The 22,602-nt window shown below is 36.9% G+C and overlaps 1 protein-coding gene across 9 annotated transcripts in view; it reads left to right on the plus strand.

The window, feature by feature from the left end:
- Positions 1–19,143, plus strand: part of frmpd2 (FERM and PDZ domain containing 2) — a 52,737-nt gene extending 33,594 nt beyond the window's left edge. Inside the window, exons 23-31 of one of the 9 annotated variants that reach the window (XM_030163449.1) lie at positions 2,269–2,362; positions 7,109–7,194; positions 7,335–7,530; positions 9,235–9,255; positions 11,455–11,669; positions 13,187–13,253; positions 13,337–13,532; positions 15,716–15,821; positions 18,890–19,143. In XM_030163449.1, the coding sequence (XP_030019309.1) occupies positions 2,269–2,362; positions 7,109–7,194; positions 7,335–7,530; positions 9,235–9,255; positions 11,455–11,669; positions 13,187–13,253; positions 13,337–13,374 (717 nt within the window). In that variant the 3' untranslated portion in view covers positions 13,375–13,532; positions 15,716–15,821; positions 18,890–19,143. Of the gene's footprint in view, positions 1–2,268; positions 2,363–7,108; positions 7,195–7,334; positions 7,531–9,234; positions 9,256–11,316; positions 11,670–13,186; positions 13,254–13,336; positions 13,533–15,715; positions 15,822–18,879 lie in introns of those variants that run through there. The other 8 variants (XM_030163448.1, XM_030163450.1, XM_030163451.1 and 5 more) reach the window with 8 other exon arrangements.
- Positions 19,144–22,602: the final 3,459 nt, after the last annotated feature.

The following is a 22,602-nucleotide window of genomic DNA, read 5'->3' on the forward strand; positions in this document are numbered from 1 at the left end:
CCATGGGTTTTACTGGTGAATCAAAGGTGTAGAAGATGACAGTGTTTCCATGGTAACTCCAGAATCTTTGATCATCCAGATAGGTCATATCTGATAAAAACAAGAAGATAAGGTGATATGACTATTAATCCCACTGTGGGGAAACTGCATTGTTTACAGCAGAAGACAGGCAGAACATTTAAGAGTAAAAACAGGAAATTTAGAAGAGTGTCTGCAGTTTAAATTACTTTCTCTGTACACATACACATATTATTTACATATTTACAATATAATGGCACATGATGACAGCTAGCTAGTTAGCTAGATAGATAGATTGTTGATTGATTAATTGACCATGAAAAAATGACAAACTGCCTTTTACCTCAATTATTTACATGTATTGATAGAATTAGTGGATCATCAGGTACTAAACAGTTGAGATCAGTAGATACTTTTTGTCATTTGGGTCTTTATGGGCTAGAAAGAAAAAAAAAAAATTACTGTCCAAGTTATTTAACACTGACTGATTCAACCGTCAGCCACCAGTCATCTTGTTTGTTTAAGTCCTTGAATGCCAATCCTCTGTCAGTCACGGAATCAAACCCGCCCCGTAACAGATAAACAGTAGGGACTGACCCGACTTGGTCTAAGTGTAAATCTGTTTGAGCCGGGCCAGACAAACCTGTCAGAACAATTAAAACACTGGGTTTCAGGAAGACGGCTCTGGTCCACATACTATGAAACCCCTTGGCTGACTAGAATTTATCCAATATTAAAAAGTTAACTTAACCCATAAAGACCTAATGCAACTTTTATGTCAGTCCCAAAATGGATTTATCTCTCTATTCAATCTTCCTTAAGTAGTTTCCCAGCCAGCATGTCCATGTGGGCCCTAGAAGGGTTACAGTTGGGCTGCATATAAGGGTCTCATTTGGGTTTGTCTGCAGTTTCCATGGTGGCCCCACGCGCTTGCCCATGTCAGAATCAGAATCAAAATCAGAATCAGAATCTCTTTATTGTCATTGTACCAAGTACAATGAAATTGAAGTAGAGCTCTCAGGTTCAGTGCAAGAATTTACAGACAGACAACAAATATCAGTAAAACAACAACGCATATCAGTAAAAGGCACTGTTATTTACATTAAAAAATAAAACGTATTACAAACTAAGATATTTGTAAAACAGAGAATTTAAGTAGTGCAAATAACGTGAGAAGAAGTGCAAATGACATGAAAGATAAATATCGTGGGATAAATAGTGTGAAGAATAAATAAAATGAGATATTCAGATCTCTGATTCTGATTCAGATATGGGCAATCACATGTGGGGTCACCATAGAAACTGCAGACAAACCCAAATGGGACCCTTACATGTAGCCCGATTGTAACCCTTCTGGGGCCCACATGGACATGCTGGCTGGGTTATCACCATTTATTATAATATTATCCTCTGTATTTTGCATTTTTTCAGTGTAAATCAAGAATTTTCCAAGATGTAATTCACTGATCACGCAGATGTTCATTAAAGGTCAGATTAAAGTTGAGGGTTATTATATCAAAAACAGGGAAAACTCGAGAAAAAGTTACTTTTTCACCAAATATATCAATAAGTGACTGGAAACCCAGTGTGTCCATCCACTGTCATTGAACCAACTCCATGGGTTTTACTGGTGAATCAATGTTGTAGAAGATGACGGTGTTTCCACGGTAACTACGGAGCCTCTGAACGTCCAAATGGGTCATATCTGATGACCATGAAAAGATGAAGAACTGTATTTTACACCAATTATTGACATGTTTTAATTGGATTAGTGGATCAACAGGTATTAAATATTATAGATGAGTAGATGCTTTTGGTCACCAGTGGCTGTTTGGGTCTTAATGGGTTAAGGAGCCTGCACTACATCATCTACCACGCTCCATATTATAATATTATTGCCACTCAAACGCTTAAGCATGAATAACTTTTATATGTTCTCTTGTAAATCATACTTACGTTTCCAAAAGTGTGCGACAGGTTTTGGCTGAGAATTTGCCAAAAGATGTTTGACTGCACACTGAGAAAGGATTAATGGTGTAGTACCTCCTTGCTTACAGCGTGTTACAAAGTGTACTCAACTCAATCTGATTAACATCCGTAGTCTGACAAGATTAGAGACAGAAATGTTAGCTAGTCTACCGCAGTACAACAGTAAGAGCTGCAAATCTGCATTCACTGTGATAAGTTTCACTGAAGTTTCTTACATGTTGAATATAGTTTGAATAAAGAACATTGTGTTTGTGTGTTTAGAGCGGTGTCAACACCAATTTCCCCAATGGAGGGATTTACATCAAGAGCCTTGTTCCAGGAGGGGCCGCTGAGAGAGATGGGCGTTTACACACAGGTATTACTACTAAGCATTCAATCCAATGAGGTCATTACCCTCTGCAGAGACCTACAGACAGGGGCGTTAAAGATCATCCATCATTTCAGTCATGTCAGTTTGTTGTGTTTAGACATGAAAGTTTCTATGAATGATCATCATTAAACACACATTTATTTGCGTTATTATTATCACTACTGTTTTTATGGTGATTGTTTTGCTATTTTCTTGTATTCAGTGTTTGTGCTGCTTTTGGAACCTTTATTTCCTGAGGGCTCTGCCCAAATAATTAATAAAATTCTATCTAATCTAATCTAATTAAGCTAAATTTATGTCATAAAGTTGCTTCAGTTCTAATGCAACAAAATTACAGCCAATAATGTACAACTACAGTAAGCAATTAACATCGTGGCACTACCCTATTTATATTTCAATTGTAAACACTTCACACAGTTAAATAATTGATAATGCTTATAAAGAGCAGGATACAGCACTGCTGCCAAAGTTCTCATACAACTCTAATTATACATATGTTAAATATTAAACCTTCTCTTATCATTTAATATAAAGGTGCATTCATAGTCATTATATAAACTGTGGTAGCAATTTAATGGTTTACATATGGTTTGAAAATTAGCATGTTAATCATTACCAGTTTTCTCATCATTTTTTAAAGCCCCTAAATAATCATTTCTTACCAATGCTCATTTATTATCAACAATGTACACACTCAAGAAACAACTCAGATGACAGAAAACCCAGCTAGTCCTTACAAACTGAACTTAGAGCTAGTTTAGAGACTATGAACTGAATAAAAAGGATGTGGCTGTACATCAAAACAGTTTAGAATAGAATAGAATAGAATAGAATAGAATAGAATAGAATAGAATAGAATAGAATAAGCTTTATTGTCATTACACAAGTTGTGCCAACAACAGTCCACTATATGAGGGGGTGTCAAAGTCATTTTAGTTCAGGGGCCACATTCACCCCAATATGATCTCCAGTGGGCCGGACCAGTAAAATAATAACAGTGAAAAGTTAAAATTACATTAGGATAATGTTTACATCCACAGTGTTTCCTTAAAAATGTGAATAACATGAACAACCTGAAATGTCTTCAGAAAAACAAGAGCAATTTTAACAATAATCTGCCTCAGTTTATCATTTACACATGTGCAATAGATAGATAGATAGATAGATAGATAGATAGATACTTTATTAATCCAGAGGGAAATTAAATTACAACTTACATTACAATTACAAATACACATTAAAGCTGCAAGCAGCATTGGTCGGGACCTCGCGCTCTGGCCGGGTTCCCCCTCCCATGCCACCAGCCGTTACCAGTCACACCTCATTCTTGTTTTTGTGGCAGATTTATGTTTTTTTTTCCCCATTTATAATAAAGCTTTTATTTTGAAAGTCCTTACTGTGTGTGTGTGTGTGTGTGTGTGTGTGTGTGTGTGTGTGTGTGTGTGTGTTGTAAACGAGAGAGAGAGAGAGACAGAGAGAGAGAGAGAGAGAAGCAGTTATAAATTTTTTTTTTTAATTATGCAAGTTGGATCAGTAATACAAATAGTTGTAATAGCAGTAGTAATAGAAGTATAATAGCAGTAGTTGTAGTAGTTGGAGTAGTATTAATAGTAATAGCAGTAGTAGTAGTAGTAGTAGTAGTAGTAATAGCAGTAGTCGTTTTAGTAATAGCAGTAGTAGTATTAGTATAAATAGCAGTAGTAGTAGTAATGTTAGACACATGGTTGTTATGGACTCTACAGTGTGTGTGTGTGTGTGTGTGTGTGTGTGTGTGTGTGTGTGTGTGTGTGTGCGTGTGTGCGTGTGTGTGTGAGAATGACAGAGAGCGAATCAGTTATAATCAGTTTTTTTTATTTTATCTAGGTTGGATCAGTAATAGTAGTAGCAGTAGCCTCTCTCTCTCTCACTCACTCACTCACTCACTCACTCACATACACACTCAGTCAGTTGCTATGGACTCTCCATGGTTGCTATGGGAGCATAAACATGGCAGGTGCACCTGATCAACACTAATGACTTCGAGGAGACACTGGAGTTTCAGAGAAATGAACTAAAATCCACCTGTCAGACAAACTGACGTCAGTCCAGAACAATAGCTCCTATCTGAAAAATTCTGTCATGTCAGACTTCTGGAAGGTTGGACCAACATTTGAATGTATAATGTGATGAAACAAAGTCAGAAGTGAATCAGCAGTGAGTGTACGAAGGTGGAGTTAGTCAAACATGTGAGTGAGACAAATGGAACACAGGAGGGAAGGAGGGAAAAAGCAGCAGTTGTTGTGTTTGGAGGCCCACAGATCAAAAACTAAACACTTTAACATTCAAATGTCAACAGTCTTGGAAAGAAAAGACATTTTCCTACATTTGGATGTAGAATTTGTTCCTGTAACCCCAGAAATATGAGAGTTATGATGAGTTGTTTCTAGACTTTCAAACCAAAACAGGCTCTCCAGTCTGTTTGAGCAGCAAGATTTCAGCCAATCAGCTGTCAGCATGTGTGTGCATGCGCACGTTCACCTCACATGGCTCCTATAGATCAGACATGTGAGTTAATAGAGTTCAGGCTGCAGTTCCCTCAGCTACCATTTCTCGGATAAATTGCTGTAATTTGAAAACCGTACATCGTATCTCAAAAAATTTTTCACAGGAATGTTCTGCTGTGTTTTGTGATCGCTTCAATATATAATATGTGTGAGAAATGTTCAATTTGAATTTTCAGTTTCAGACGTCGCAAATTTCAGGGCTTGTAAAAAAAAAACTAAGATAGTTATAAAAAAAGTGCAAGATCACTTTTTTGAGAAGGGTTCACTCTATCTTCTGGTGCTATTTAGAAGACGATACGACAAACGGTGTGATCGGAGTTCATTTTAGAAATTTTATTTTGAAAGGCATATTGCGAACTTCCTGTTGGAACTAGCTCATAGGTGTCAGCGCGTGATTTGTTGGGCTATATTAAATGCAAGTTTTGGCATTGGTTTCGTGTATCTACGACACTCCTACTAGAAGTTTGTATTTTAGCAATTTATTTTAAAAGGCATATTGCGAATTTCCTGTTGGAGTTAGGTCATGAGTGTCAGCGCGAGATTTGTCGGGCTCGATGAGACGAAAATTTTGGCGTTTGTTTCATGTTTCTACGACATTCCTACTGGGCGCTAGGGCCGTTTTTGTTTTTCTAGGGGGCGCTAGAGAGCTCATTTTGGCACCTAGGGGGTTAATTTTTGCATTTTATCAAATTTTTCGCCAGACCTGATATACGTGCCAAATTTGGTGAGTTTTCGAGCATTTTTAGGGGGTCAAATTCCAGGTTAAAGTGGCGGGAGAATAATAATAATAATAATAAAAAACGAACGAATAACAATAGGGCCTTTGCCCTTCGGGGCACTGTGTGAGAGAGAGGGCCTCTCCCCGTGGGCTCGGTCCCTAAAAACATTTAGTAACAGGCAGAATACTGGTACAGTTGTATTTACTTCTCTGAAGACATTTAAGGTTGTTTATATTTGTTCAGGTTATTCACATTTTGTTTGTTAATATAAACATTTTCATGTAATTTTCCTTTTTTACAATAAAACAAAGTTAAAATCTGCAGTTGTCATTATTTATAGCTTATTATGATATTATTTTGATGGTCTGACCCAATTGAGATCTAATTGGTCTGTATGTGGAATGTGAATTAAAATGATTTTTACATCATTGATTGTTAATATCTTCAGTGTAATTTTTGCATTTCACACATTCATTCCACAGGCCAGATTGGACCCTTTGGTGGGCTGGATTTGGCCCCCGGGCCGCATGTTTGACACCTGTGGACTATGTGCAACACAGTAAAATACAGGCATACATTAAAAGAAAAAAAGATATGCAAAGATATATGTACAAAAATAGTGTCCAATAGAGATATGTAAAACTTACAGATAATAAAACAGTTAATGTGATACCATTTCAAACCAGATAATTGTGGGTAAATGATAAAACTAATGACTACCAGATGATGCTGACAGCTATAAGAAAAGAGAAAAATGAAGCTCATTAATCAATAAGAACTAAAGAGCAAAGTCAGCAAACAATGGGTCACTACTGTCTAATGTGCTGTTGTATATAAACAGGTTCTCTTATTGTTAAATGGTACCAACCTTTTAAAGGGGTCATATTTAGCTAAACCCAGTTTTATTAGTCTTTGGTTCATTTATTTGTGTATTTGGACCATAACAGTTCATACAGTTTGAATCTGAACCCTCCAGGTGCATTTCTCTGAGTACAACATAATTGTCAGCAGCAGCAGTTGTAGTCCATACTGAAAATATGTCCAGATTTTGATCTGATTTCTTAAAATGTTCAGTTGTTGGTTGAATGGGACAGAGCAGCACAGCCAACAACCTGGAGGGGGCGGGGCCTGAAGTGGCTCATCTGCATTTAAGGGGCCAGCGCTCCAAACCACCTTTCTGGTGTCATTACTCAGAAATAGGCTTGAAGATGGACCTGTGGAGTTAAATTAATGAAGAATTCAGACCCAAGCTGAGCATTTGCAGTTTGCAGTTGTAGACCACAGGGAAATGTTGGAAAATGAAGAACTCCATTTAAAAAGGGAAAATATTACTCCTTTAAGTCAAGCAGTGAAACCAGTCAGGATCTACCATTCTGTACATTTACTACAGTTATATTCATGTAAAAACCAACGTAGAAGTGAAATGCTAGAGTTGTTAAGTCTTTGTGGACTGGTGTTGTCTCTAACAGGTGATCGGCTGTTGGAGGTCGATGGGATTAGCTTTGAGGGCTTCACCTACCAACAAGCTGTGGAGTGTCTGAGTAAAACTGGGGAGGTAAATCACTGATCTGTGTGAGAGGTCTGTTAAAGATCCACTCCCACTGACACTTAAGTTGATATCTTCTCCATATGTCTCATTTCACTGTCCGCTAGTTCATTCATTCATTGCGTTCACGTCTTTTCTCCACCCCTCAGGTTGTGGCCTTGGTCCTGGAGAGGGAGTGGAGGAACCTGCCCAGGGTGTCTCTAAGTGTGGACCCCACCACCACCACCAGCACCAGCTGCAGCAGCATGTCCACGCACAACATCAGTCCACCCACCACTCAGCCCAGGGTCAACAACACGAGCAACACAAACACCAAAGCCAAAGAATACAGCTTTGTCACTGACGGTATGTAAGACTGATTGGAGCTAGTATTTTAGCAATTATTTTTGTAATCAATTCATCTTATTTTGTCTGATTCGATTACATATTTATTTGAAAAGGCAAAAAAAATAGCAAAAATGTGGAACAGACATGTCTGAAAATGACAAACAACTGACAACCAGCTGAAACAACAACCACAAAAAGTATAAAAGTAAAAGGATATATGAAAAGTATCTACATAGAAATAACAACAGTATAAAAGCATATGTAAAAATATCTATAGATATAAACAATGACAAAAAAGTCCAATAACATCTACAAACAATATGTCACTGTAGTCCATCTTATACCAACTGAACATGGAACTAACATACGACTGTGTGTTGATCATGTGCATCACAATAAGCGTCCGTGTGAAACACAACAGTGGAACCAATGTTTAGTGGCAACAAAATTAAGGAAACAAAGCTTTGATTCAGGAAAATTGTAATAAAATAATTTTTGTAATCAATTCAGGTTGATTAATTGATTAATTGTTTCAGCTCTAAGTATGATGGAACACCAAAGTTTGTGGACAAACACACATATAGAAATGACAACAATAACACTATAAAATAGAAATACTGGCGTCGTAATAAGCATTCGTATGAAACCCAGCAGAGAAACCAATAATTAGGAATAATAAATTAAGGAAACAAAGCTTTGATAATCTAATATGTTTTTCATTAATTGATTAATCATTTCAGCTTTAAAATAATCTACTCTGGTGTTCCTTCAAATTTCTCTATAGATATCTACTTAGAAATAACAAGAACAACAGAATAATAGTATATATAAAAATATCTATAGATACAAACAAAAACAAAGAAGTCTAATAACATCTACAAACAGTATGTCAGTTCAGTCTACAACCCATTTGGATCCAACTGATACCAACTGAACATGGAACTAACAAACAACTCAAACAAATACAGACTCATATTTGTAATGTTTGTGTTAAAAGTTCAGAGTTTAAAGGAGTATGTGATGGTTCCAATGTAGAAAAGTCAACATATAGACATTTTCTTATATTGTTTGTGTTGATCATGTGCGTCACAATAAGCGTCTGGGTGAAAAACAACAGTGGAACCAACGTTTAACGGCAAAGAAATTAAGGAAACAAAGATCCAATTGAGGAAAATTCTAACAATGTTTTTTGAGTCGATTCATTGTTTCCGCTCTGCTGTAGTAAACACAGGGACCAATGGGATTTGACACAAGTCGACAAAACACACGCTCCCACGATCTTAAACACAGAGGACGAAGCATTCGTGACAGAACCTAAGCTGTCTTGTGCTTTTAGAGCCATCCAGAGTTAGTCAGGCTGGTCCCACAGCATCAAGGTGAACTTTCACACACTTCCGCCTCGTCCTGATCTTCCTTACCGACCCTGACCTTCCTCTTCTTATCCCTCTGGCCTCCCGTTATCCGTCACCCTGCCCTTCTGCATCTGTCATCTTTACGCTTCTCTTTGCTTTGACCATCACAGGGTAGATCACTCATTTTATTAACAACATTCAACAGATATGTGAGCTGAAATCAAATTCACAGTCTACATTTTAAAATCCCTGCTACTCCTAATGTACCTTTATGCCTTGATGTATGTGCATGGTCTATTTTATTTGATTAGATTTTTTAATTAATTAAGCTTATACTGTGTTTCACTGTTGTCTTTCATCATGTCTACAGAAGATTGGAGAGGAAATGCAAGTAAACATTTTTCTATATATTTAGTGTGAAATAGTTCTCAGAAGATGATTGGTATATATTGTTTTTTAGAAAATAATAACTTGTAATAAAAGTGATATTTTTCTACTTGTAAATAGAAATGACAATCTGACGAATGATAAATGATGTGATTCAAAGAACATTCAAAGTAAGCGGCAACTGATGCAAAAAGTTTAGTTCAGAGCCATAAAAACGGAACTGAACACTACATTTACAACTGTATTCATCTAATCCATGTGATCTGGCTAACTTTAACCCTTAAAGACCCACAACCATTTTTGTCAAAACGTCTTTCTCTTTCCCAAGTGATTTATCACCATCTATTGTAGTATTATACTTACATTTTGAAGTTTTCAGTGTAAATCAGGTATTTTCATACTGTATATTTTATTCACTGATCATGTAGATGTTCATTAAAACTCTGAGTAAATTCTAAGGTTATTAGATCAAATCAGAAAATATGAGGAAAAGCCACTTTTTCAGCAAAGATAACAATAACTGAACATAAACCCAGTGTGTCCATCCACTGTCATTGATCCAGCTCCATGGGTAAATTTACAGTTGTATATTAAAATGTTACAATTTGTTTAAGGCACATATTTATGTATTTTTGATATGCTCATTTTACTTAACCCTTAAAGACCCACAACTATTTTTGTCACAACTTCCAAATATTTTTTTTTCGTTTTTTCCAACTGATTAATTACCATTTATTATAATATTATTCTCTGCATTTTTCAGTGGAAATCAGGTGTTTTCCTATATTTAATTCACTGATCATGTAAATGTTCATTAAAACTCAGAGTAAATTCTAAGGTTATTAGATCAAATCAGAAACAAATGAGGAAAAAGCTACTTTTTCAGCTAAGATATCAATAACTGAACGTAAAAACAAGTGTGTCCAGCCACTGTCATTTCATTTGTAGCAACTTCCAAATGATTTTATTTCTTTCACTAGTGATTTATCACCATTTATTACAATATTATTGTCTGCATTTTGCGTGAAAATCAGATATTTTCCTATATTTAATTTACTGATCATGTAGTTGTTCATAAAATAACAGTATGAATTCAAAGGTTATTAGATCAAATTTAAAAAAAAAAAAAAAAAAATCAGGAAAAAGTAATGTTTTCAACAAAATATATCATTAACTGATTATAAAAACAAGTGTGTCCATCCACTGTCATTGATCCAACTCCATGGGTTAATGTACAGTTGTATATTAGAAAGTTATAGTTTGTTTAAGCACATATTTATGTATTTTTGATGTGCTTATCCCACAACTATTTTTGTCACAACTTCCAAATTATGTTTTTTAGTCTTTTCCAACTGATTAATTACCATTTATTATAACATTATTCTCTGCATTTTTCAGTGGAAATCAGGTGTTTTCCGATATTTAATTCACTGATCATGTAAATGTTCATTAAAACTCAGAATAAATTCTAAGGTTATTAGATCAAATCAGAAACAAATTCGGAAAAAGCCACTTTTTCAGCTAAGATATCAATAACTAAATGTAAAAACAAGTGCGTCCAGCCACTGTCATTTCATTTGTAGCAACTTCCAAATGACTTTATTTCTTTCACAAGTGATTTATCACCATTTATTACAATATTATTGTCTGTTATTTAATTTACTGATCATGTAGTTGTTCATAAAACAACAGTATGAATTCAAAGGTTATTAGATCCGAAAAATAAATAAATAACTAAATAAAAAATCAGGAAAAAGTTATGTTTTCAACAAAATATATCATTAACTGGTTATGAAAACAGATGTCTCCATCCACTGTCAGTGATCCAACTCCATGGGTTTTACTGGTGAATCACTGTTGTAGAAGATGGCAGTGTTTCCATGGTAACTACAGAGCCTCTGAACAACCAAATGGGTCATATCTGATGACCCTGAAAAGATGATTGATAGGGTTAGGAGATCAATACTTATTAATAATTTTTGATCAGTAGATGGTTTTGGTCGGCAGTGGATGTTTGGGTCTTTATGGGTTAAATTTGCTAACTGTTCCATTTTCTCTTTTTTAGATTGTGTTCAAGTTTTGCAGCTCAAGAATAAACCGTCATTAGTATAAACTCTTTCTGAACCTTCTTTCTTGTACTGTTCTCCATTCTTTCCACATCTTTACTTCTGTGTCTACTGCACTTCTATGTGGACAACATCAGACAACACCCAAGAAGTCACTCTAACCAAGAACGCTGGCGGCCTGGGCTTCAGTTTCCTCATGTGTGAGCTTGATCCACCCACGCGGGACTTTGGCAGCCTCATCCGGATAAAGCAGCTTTTCCCTGGTCAGCCGGCAGAACAGAGCGGCAAGATCCAGGAAGGGGACGTCCTTCTGGCAATCAACGGACAGTCACTCAAGGAGCTGTCCTATCCGGTTTGTGCACATGGATATCTGGACTCCCTTCAAACCCAGCTACGATTATTAGTTTCATTACCATCATGTGATCACTGCTGATCTGGCTTAAGTCAGTAAGTCAATGAGCGTTAACCACGGATGTATTAGCACAACTGGATTTCAGACCCCAGCCTGGAATCTAGAAAGTCCAGTGGCTTATTGGTGTTTAAGTCCAACCAGATTGTGTGATGATTTGATGTGACTGGTGCACATTCATGTTTGAAGATCTTTTACAGTTTGAAGTCATAAGAAAGCATTACACAATATAAACCAGGGCTGTAAAACTCATTTTAGTTTAGGTTCCACATTCAGCTCAGTATGATCTTTAATGGGCTGGTCCAGCAGTATAATAACAAAATGACCCATAAATAATGACCACTTCACATTTTTGTCTTTTTTTGTGCAGAAAAGTCACATTAAATTATGAAAATGTTCACATTTACAAACTATCCTTCCACATAAAAATTTGAATAACCTGAACAAATATGAACAACCTGAAATGTCTTAAGAAAAGGAAATGTAATTATAACAATAGTCTTCCTGTTGTTTAATGTTTTGTGTATTTGTAATTCCACTAATGCACATGTGTAAATGATAAACTGAGGTAGAATATTTAATCATTTTTCCTTAATGTAACTTTACCTATTTCACGCTGAAACATAGGGAACAATTTGGAGTTCACATTATTTTTAAAAGATAAGATAAATCTTTATTTTCATTACACAATCATAAACTACTGCCCCACACGGTGCAAAGAGAAGGCACGCAACAATAAAAAAAAAAAAAAAAAAAAACAAGCACAATAAAAATAAAACAAAATATACACAGAATAGAAACTGTGCAAACATCTGCACATGTGCAAAATTAATAAATTGCACTGTAAACTGTGTTTGCGGAAGTAAATATAGAGGAATGCAGAATTACGATGTTTGTCGCATTTCAATGACATAAAGGTCGGATAAATGCGACCTGGCTGTTCAGACTGAAGTGGCAGTGGAAAATATCAGATACTTATTGGATTTAGGACCACATATGAAAGTGGCCTGGGTCAGATTTTAAAAATTTGCATTAGTGCTGTTCAAACTGTCTTTAACTGATCAGATACAGGTCATATATGGACAAAAAAATCAGAGTTGGACCACATTTACCTTAGTCTGAACATAGCCTTAGTCTGTGGTGTATTCCTGTTGTAGTGATGGGTTAAATGCAGAAGTTTAATTTCAGTGTGTGATGGATGTCTAGACCTGTGATCAATACACTGACAAATAAATAATGTTAATTAAGCTTAATCTATTGTGGTCCAGGGGTGAAATGCCTTCAGATCTTTCTACAACGTCACCATCTGATGATGTAAAATATGGATATATAGTTAAAGTAAAGAGAGACATTTATGGGTTATTATGACTATTAAGGGTGAAAATAAGGCATATAGATGAACCAATCAGCTGTCTCTGCCTTTAAAACCGCTATTACCCACAGTTTTCTTTTACCAACAGAAGGTGCTAAAGCTGTTCAAGACGTCACCAGCGGAGGTCCGGCTGACCCTCTGTCGACCCTCCCCAGGTACATGCACCTGCACACACCTCTACATCGTACATACATGTACTTATCTGCCCTGTACTGAATCTGTTCTGTGTTCTCTGCAGGGATCCTTCCTTCCATAGATCAGCTGACAGGCACATGAGTGAAGTCACAATGTTCCAAAGCACCGTCAGTGAACTTTCAGAGGCATCATGGTAATGAAACAGGAAGCCAGGATGCACCCTGAGGAAAACGTTCTGTTCTATGGACACGAGAGTCAAAATGTGGAACTTCTATCTGAACTCCTAACACTAAACATGGGTCAGTCATATTTCATTGAGTTGAAATTATATTTTTGTCTTTTGTCTTTTTCAATCATGTCAAACACAACAAAGACACTGGAATCTGAAACCAGTGTTTCCAACTCCTCAGTAGTGAAAGTATCTATTGTTTGTCCTAAAAGTCACTAGAAGTTGATAAATGACATCATCATCTAAATTTGCATAATTGTAAATGTTCACGTAATTGTAACGAACGATGTAGGACAGAGGAATAACATTGTGTTAGAGACAAAAAGTAAGCATGAAAACATCTAAATATGTTTAGAACTGCAAATGAACTATACTTATTTATTGGTTTATTTAGTTTTTCTCTTCATTTTCTTCAGTTTGGTTTGATTTTGAACCTCATGGTCCACTTAGGAGACGACAACAAGTCACAGTAAAAAAGGAACATTTTTCATTTTCAGTCTACATGAACAGTCTAAATCACAGGTGTCAAACACACGGCCCATGGGCCAAAACCGGCCCACCAAAGGATCCAATCCGGCCCGTGGGATGAATTTGTGAAATGCAAAAATTACACTGAAGATATTAACAATCAAGAATGCCAAAATCATTTTAGTTCAGGTTCCACCTACAGACCAATATGATCTAAAGTGGATCAGACCAGTAAAGTACTATCAGAATAACGAATAAATAACGACAATTCCAAATTTTTGTCTTTGTTTTAGTGTAAAAAAGTAAAATTACATGAAAATGTTTACATTTACAAACTATCCTTTCACAAAAAATGTGAATAATCTGAAATGTCTTAACTCTTTCGGTGCCAGACAGTTAAAGGGCTAATAAGCCTTAAAAGTGCCACAGAATTTGGCCGTTTTTCAGTATTTCGCATCGTTTTTATAATCGAAGTCTGAATCGTCATCAGAACTCATTTTCTAGCAGATGGGACTGTTTTGACAGATCGCTGTGTTTACGATATTACTACAAAATGGCCATCTAATTTGCATATGATTTCATTCATAAATTCATTCATAAAATTTCCCAAGCAGAAAACGAAACGCGAGCTCTTCCTTGGTCAAAAACCGCTCGGTAACATCCGACCGATTGCTACTTAGATTCAAAACGCACCGGACGCAGCCGATTCATTATTGATCGTAATTTACAAGAAGATTTGAAAGTACGTCATCGAAATGTGAGAAAGAAATGGGGGTGGATGGTTTGTTTGTACACAAATATGGCGTGTTCTCCAAAGCCGATCTGATCGGCCTGTGGCACTTTAAAGGTTGTATTCGTAAAGCCGATTTAATCGGCCCGTGGCACTGAAAGAGTTAAGAGAAGTGTAATTGTACCAATACTCTGTCTGTTATTAAATGTTTTGTGTATTTGTAGATCCGCTGTGATGTGTACGTTGTAATTTACATGTGTAAATGATAAACAGGCAGAATTTTGTTATAATTACACTTATTTTTCTAATGAAATTTCAGACTGTTCATATTATTCACATTTTTAATGACACTTTGTAGACATAAACATTATTATAATATAATTTTCCTTTTTTTCTGCTGTTATTATTTTACTGGTCCGGCCCACTTCAGGTCATATTGGGCTGAATGTGGAACCTGGACTAAAATGAGTTTGACAGCCCTGATCTAAATGGACCAAAAAGAGACAATAGAGAAAACTGTCAGTGTCAGTGGGACTGATTTATATTCAGTGAGATTTGTTTTAGACAAACAACGATACATGTTTTGACATCAGAGTCTCCAAAAGTCTCCAATAACACCAGAAAAAGGGGATGGATTTGTCACTAGTGTCTTTTTTTAATAAAGAGTCTCTAGAGGGGTCTGAAAAATCACTGAATATACCAACAAAGTGTCTAAGTGTGAAACACTGACTTTTCCATCTACAGACAGACCGTGGGTTTATATGACTGGGACACAGGAAATCATTTGGCGTCATTTAGAGGTTTTAGTGTTTTCGTCACTTTTCAAAAGTTACTGAAAGTTTCCAAACAAATTTTAAAGAGTAGCAAAATTTGTTGCAAGGTGCTTTTTGAGCAAAAAGTTGCTAGGGTCATCTGAAAAGTTCGTAAATCTGTGAAGTGCTAAATTGGCATCTGTGTCTGAAACTGTGGTTGCTTTAGTTTTATCTTGTGTTTTCTGTAAATTCTATTGTGCATCATCTGCGCTATCGTAACATTTTGTCTCCTCTATTTTCTAGGAACACAGACAGGGATAGAAGTGGAGAGTAGATAACACTGGATTTTGAAGCATCTGTGGGTGTGGAGCTGAGGAACTGTGCAGAGGATGACTATTTCTAAAGGTGAGTGAGTTTAATACAAAACAAGAGCATAACTGGTATTAGAAAAGTCTCTGAGGACAAACAACATCCAGTCACCTGTGTTTGAGAACATTGCTCTATAACAGGGCTGTCAAACTCATTTTAGTTCAGGGGCCACATCCTCCAATATGATCTGAAGTGGGCCAGACCAGTGAATTAATAACATAATAATATATAAATAATGCCAACTCCAAACATTTCAATGTATTTTATAGTGAAAAAAGTAAAATTACATAATGGAAACGTTTACATCTATAAACTGTCCTTTTAAAAATGTGAATAACATGAACAACCATGAAAAAACTGAAATTTATTAAGAAAAATAAATGCAATTTTAACTATATTTTGCCTCTGCTTATTATTTGTAAAAGTGCATTACAACTTACAGATCATGATGGATCTGCAAATTTACAAAATATTTTAGTAACTGGCAGAATGTTAGAAAAATTACACTTACTTCTCTTAACACATTACTAGTTTTTCATATTTTTTGTGAAAGGCTAGTTTGTAAATTTACATATTTTCATGTAATTTCACTTTTTTACACTAAAACAGAGGAAAAATTTGGAATTGTCATTATTTGTAGGTTTTTATGAGTGTATTTTACTGATCTGACCCACTTCAGAATAAAGTAGGGCTTTTTATGGCCCCTAAAGTAAAACGATTGACTGTTAATATCTTGAGTGTAATTTTTGCATTTCACAAATTCATCCTACGGGCCGGATTGGACCCTTTGGTGGGCCGGTTTTGGCCCCCGGGCCGCATGTTTGACACCTGTGTTCTACAATTTCTTAGAAAACATCTGCTTCAGACATTAAATGTGCTAAATCTTACATACTTCAATGAGGGGAATCAGAAAACAAATGACCAAAGTGCTAGTTAGCTCATGTTTCCAGTATATATAATGGTGTGTTATCCACATATATATTGGTTTATGTATATTTATACAATAGATTTATAAATGTTCCACTGATAGGACCTGTGAAGTGAATATATTGTCATGTGCAGACAGTGTGTTGAGGTAGATCTGAGACAAGCATTCCTTTTGAATTAAACCCATCCTTTCATTAATTCTTAGAATTTCACATTTTGGCCCAAGACTGTATCTTAGAAACTACAACCAACCAGCACTTTGGACTGAATTTTTCTTTATTAGTGACTCAAATTTGGTAAAGTTTAATTTAGTGCTGGGCAGCGATTAAAATTTTTAATCGCAATAAATCGCTTGGATCTCTGCGATTAATCACGATTAATCGCATAGTTATATGGGGGGGGCGGGGTGCCGGCATCAACAGCGTGTATTGCTTTTAAGTGATATTTCAGACTTGAAGTACTCCGGTGATAAAAATAATTCCACGTCAGTGCTTACAAACACCTGTGTCCTTCTCACCCCCACCATCTGAAGACATTTAAAATGAAAATGTCCATGGAAAAGACCGATACTTTTCTCCATGTTTATGTCCACACCAGTTTATTTTCGGTTGTGAGTGATTGACAGGAGTCTTAAGCCCACTAATAAGTACTAATACTAATAAGCCCAATAATATGTGATATTCAGTTGTTCAAAGCAAGCAAAGGGGGCCCTCTAGTGGTCGGAATAAGTAGCACTAACATATGTTTTGTCCTTTCGGTGTTACCGTAGTCAGTTTGGACATAAGAAGGAACTAACAGACATGTTTCTTTCACTCTGTTTGCATGGCCCCAAAAACGTTTGCCTGTGAGTATTTTATGTTCAGTCGTAAGAATGAGTAGTATAAAATATCTCTGATGCGAACCTTTGTTGCTGGATAAAAAGACGTAAATCTTAAATTAATCTGTAAATGCTAATCGTTAGCGTGTCTATGGATTTTCCCATTTAAGTCAGTATCGAGCTAGCAATCTTTTTCCCATTTATTTAAATATATAATGCCATGTAAATGCACTAAGGCAGTGAACAGAACTCAGACATATTTTGTTTGTATGTTGCAGTTTTACAGTGAGGCTCAAGTAAAAGATTTGGAGAGAAGTTTTGGGTGTCCGGCTTTTATTGGGAAACCTGTTGTCTATTTGCCGAGCTAATCGCTACACGCACACAAGCAGGGGCAGAATAATAGGAGTTAGAATAAAACGGCATTAACGTGAGATAAAAAAAATTGTCAGCATTATTTAGTGAATGTGTTAACGCAGTAATTAACTTGCCCAGCCCTAGTTTAATTACTTATATTCTGGAAGCATTTTACTTGCAGACCAATGGAATCAATACAACATCTCCCAAAAAATAAAAAGAAATGTTTGTATTTACGTCACATTAAACTGACGGTGTCACCTTGACTTGCTGCACAGCGTTGTTTGGGTTTTTGGGGCCACAGATACTATTAGATACTATTTAAAATGAGCCAAAGTGATGCTAATTGTGACATAAAATCATGCAGCTCAATCCAGAATCATCACTACATCGATACATGTGTCATCATGTAGATGACAAACAGGAAGAAAACTCCAAGGCACTCTCTTTAAGCATTAAAATGCCTTTATTCTTGTGGCATGAGAATAAAGGCCTGTTTGTCATCTACTTTAAGAATCCCTTTTTCCAAAGAGCACCTCGAACAAACTTTTTTTGGGTCCTGGAAGCATTCCTTCCCATGATTTTTTGTATGTTTCATCATGCTGTGACACTCAACACAACACCAAACCAAGCAAATTTTCAAGTCATCTCTATCTTTATAAACCACATATTTGAGTCTATACAATGTGTCCTGAAAAGTAACTGTTTGACAGTAACAGTGACCTTCATGGTCTGTTAACAGTTCATCTCTCAGCCACAAGGGGGCAGCATAGCGTAACTAATGACCTGTTCTTTCTCAGACTAAACCTTTGAGCTGCACAGAAAATCAGCACCGATCTTCACTACAACTATTATTAGAGACTTAAAAACCCAAAAGCATCTACTGATCTAGTAACTGTTGAACCACTAATTCTATCAATATATGTAAGTAATTCAGGAAAAGTACAGCAGCATCAGATTGGAAACTAAAATGGTGTTTTTTGTTTTTGTTTCTCTGCAGGTGACAAAAGAAAGACCAAAAGAAGACCAAGCAAAAACCTCGCTGGTCATCAAAAAGCTACAGCTGTGCAGAAGTCACCAAAGTAAAAGTAACTTTGAAAACATTACTGTCTATAAATGATGAAGTATGTTGTGGATTGCATTTCTGATCATTAAAATGAAAACACAACATAACATCTGCTTTCAAATCACTATACACTGAATACAGTCCCTCATTTTACCCCCCGCCCCCCAAAAAAAGCCATTAAACTGAGTCTGACCTGAATATGGATGATCCACCCCCAAGCATTCATTTAGTATCAGAACCAAGTGGGAAGTACGTACACACACAGTGGTGCACCTCCCTGGGTGAGGAGCCAGTAATGGCCCCTCGTAAATAAGGGTTCCTGTATTTTGGTGAAACCCAGTAGTGCATCTGGATCCCATCAGAGCTTGTGTTCCCTTTGCAAATGATCCCAAATGTTTCTAATTATGCCAGTGGAGTCGGCACGAGGCTGTGTGAGCGCATGTGTGTGTTTCTGTCAGTGACGGACACGCACGCCCATACGCCAGTCTGTGTTTATTCATGAACGCGGTAACACACACGGACAGCGCGGTGGTGACCTTTGACCTCTCACAGCCTCTGCTCAGGTCAGTGCATGAGCTGATGACTGATGAGTGAACGATGAGGCTGCAGATGGATTTCCTCCACCGGGTTCTGCTGTTAACGTTGACGTGTCCCTGCAGTTCGGCTGATTTCCAACCTCGGCGGCAGGAGACGACGCTTTAATGGTGGCTGAACTTGTGGGAGGAGTCACAGTTAGCGCTGTAATGAAAAATGACACAACCATGTGTGAGACCGTTACTACTGAGGTTTTCTCGATAAGTTATTTATTAGTTCTACATCCTGATCTATGTCAGTGTCTCCAACTCCTCAGTAGTGAAAGTGTCTGTTCTTTGTCCTAAAAGTCACTAGAAGTTGGATCTGTCCATGAAACTGGGTTCATTTTGGTACCTGGCACTTTGCCAGTTTTTTGTAGACCCAATAATAAAAGAGACATTTAGACATATTTCCCTCCAGGATGGACCTAATAATGACCTCAGATAAATGCAACACAATTATACTCTTGCTCTGAGCCGTCCCATAATTAAGGAATTTTTAATCAAATATTGGGGCCAAAAATAGAACTGAAATTGGGACATGAAAACTACCAAGGTGTCAGTGCATTAGATCTGGAAAACGTGTGTAAATGGTCTTCTATCGACTATAAATAAAAACACTGTGTTAAATGTGTCGATCCTAGCGGTTTTTCTAATCCACGTGGGTTTTTCATGAATCTCAGTCTCATTCCCCGTCTGGTGTGGAACCCATCATGTCCACTTGCGTTACATGCAGAACCTGCCCAGTTAAACTCATAAATTGCGAGTGATTTTGCAACAGTGGTCATTTTTGTCAAACACCCTGCCTTACATATTTAATTTGATTCCCAAAATGTACCTGTGAGAGAATAAAAAGATATTCTAAAAATAGTAGCAAGGTATTTTTGTGTCCTCTTTACCATGTTACATGTGGATTTTATTTATATATATATATATATATATATATATATATATATATATATATATATGTATATCTATACAGGGTGGGGAAGCAAAATATACAATATTTTGAGGCAGGGATTGAAAGACAGTGTATGACCAATTAGTTTATTGAAAGTCATGAGAATTTATTTGCCACAAGAAAATGGACATAATAGAAAATGTTTTTATTCTATGTGTCCTCCTTCTTTCTCAATAACTGCCTTCACACGCTTCCTGAAACTTGCGCAAGTGTTCCTCAAATATTGGGGTGACAACTTCTCCCATTCTTCTTTAATAGTGTCTTCCAGACTTTCTGGTAATAGTTTTGCTCATAGTCATTCTCTTCTTTCCATTATAAACAGTCTTTATGGACACTCCAACTATTTTTGAAATCTCCTTTGGTGTGACGAGTGCATTCAGCAAATCACACACTCTTTGACGTTTGCTTTCCTGATTACTCATATGGGCAAAAGTTTCTGAAAAGGTATGGATAATAGTGTTAGGTATGATTATGACATCAATATATGTTTGGTTTCAAAACAATTGACGTAGTGCCTGCTGAGAAAAAACAACTAAATGTTCATTGTAAATTTTGCTTCCCCACCCTGTATGTGTCAATTAGAGGGAAATGTGTGTGTTTTTTTTTTTTTTTTTTTTTTTTGCATTTTAGTCACTTTTCAAAAGTTGCAAAAAGTAGCAAATTTTTTTGCTTGGTGCTTTCTGAAAAAAAAAAAGTTGCTATGGTAGTCTGAAAAGTTGCTAAATCTAGCAACAAGAGTGTTAAGTTGCTAAGGTGGTGGTGATAACATGGCCTGATGTAAGAATGCAGAATCTGTCTTAAAACCATAAGATCTGTTGATATTTTTTCGACTTCACGTCACCAACACTTGGTCAAACTTCAGCCCATGCTGCTGTTCCATGACCCCCCCAAACCCAGAAGAACACCACCTCCACTCATGGGCACACACATGCAGGCTGGCAGGCCTCGAAGTCCTCTCACCACATTACAAGACATCATGAACACTTCATTTTTTCCACAGCAGCCTTCGTGACGCTCAGGCCTGACCAGAAGCGGCAGCAGAGGATTGTGGGTAATGGCATGCATGGGGCCGTTTGCCTGCGTCTTTGATGTCACCTCTCACTCAACTATTTCCCCAATTAAACTGATTGTGTTAATGTGTAAAGTGGACGGCCTCCATTAAAGGTACATTGTGTTGTTTTTGCGAAGGGCCTCAAATCTGTCGCCGTGGCAACGTCAAGCATCAAACAACACAAACCCGGGCTTGGAAAAAAAACCCTACAGCTCTGAATGTGAAGGGAAATCATGAAATCTGACTTATTACTGGCAAGTAGAAAAGGATATCCTAATTATAATTATATCCTGAATAAAATGGGCTGATATTTAAACATGATAATTACACATTTTAAAAAAAAGAATTCCAACTTTTTTTGAGAGAGTTGGAAGAGAAATTGGGGGGAACGTCAATGAAAAGGAAGTAAAAGTTGAATATGTCTGTCAGAGGAATAGATGGGTGAACTCACACACTTGTGGTTTAAGAGAAACAGAAAGAATCAAAGGAAACTGAGTTAAACAGCTTGTTCATGATGTGTCAACATTGGTCGGCGTGGGCGGTCGCCCCCGGGGACACATCGCCCGACACCAGGGAGAAATTCAACTGGTCTTTCAACGGAAATCCTCATCATACATCTCCACCATTTCGGGAAAACAAAACAACCAGAGGAGGAGACCCCGGAGCCGGAGCTGAAGCCCAGGCTGGGGTCGTCTGAGTCCTGGAGGCAGAAAGGACGGGGAGGATTTACTCCATCTGACCAAAGTAATCTGATACAAAATGGACCCAAACTAAGACAGAGCAGACCCAGCACTTCACACATCCACCAACAGGCCATCAGCAGAACATCTAAGCAGTGGTGTAGTGGTCCCTGGAGAAGTGGGTATACTCTCAATATCTGCCTTTGTAAAAAGAAAAAAAAAAAAAGTAGTCCAGAAAAACACCCTGACACGTCAGACTATTTAGTTTACCCCAAATCCATCAGTAGTATTTGCTCACTATTATAAAACTATCAGGACTTGATCAGGAGCCGTTTGTAGGTTTCACTGGACACACAAGCAGCTGCATGAATGGAAATGGATTCAACATGAGGA

This window comes from Sphaeramia orbicularis, chromosome 19 (assembly GCF_902148855.1).
Source record: "Sphaeramia orbicularis chromosome 19, fSphaOr1.1, whole genome shotgun sequence".
NCBI lineage: Eukaryota > Metazoa > Chordata > Actinopteri > Kurtiformes > Apogonidae > Sphaeramia > Sphaeramia orbicularis.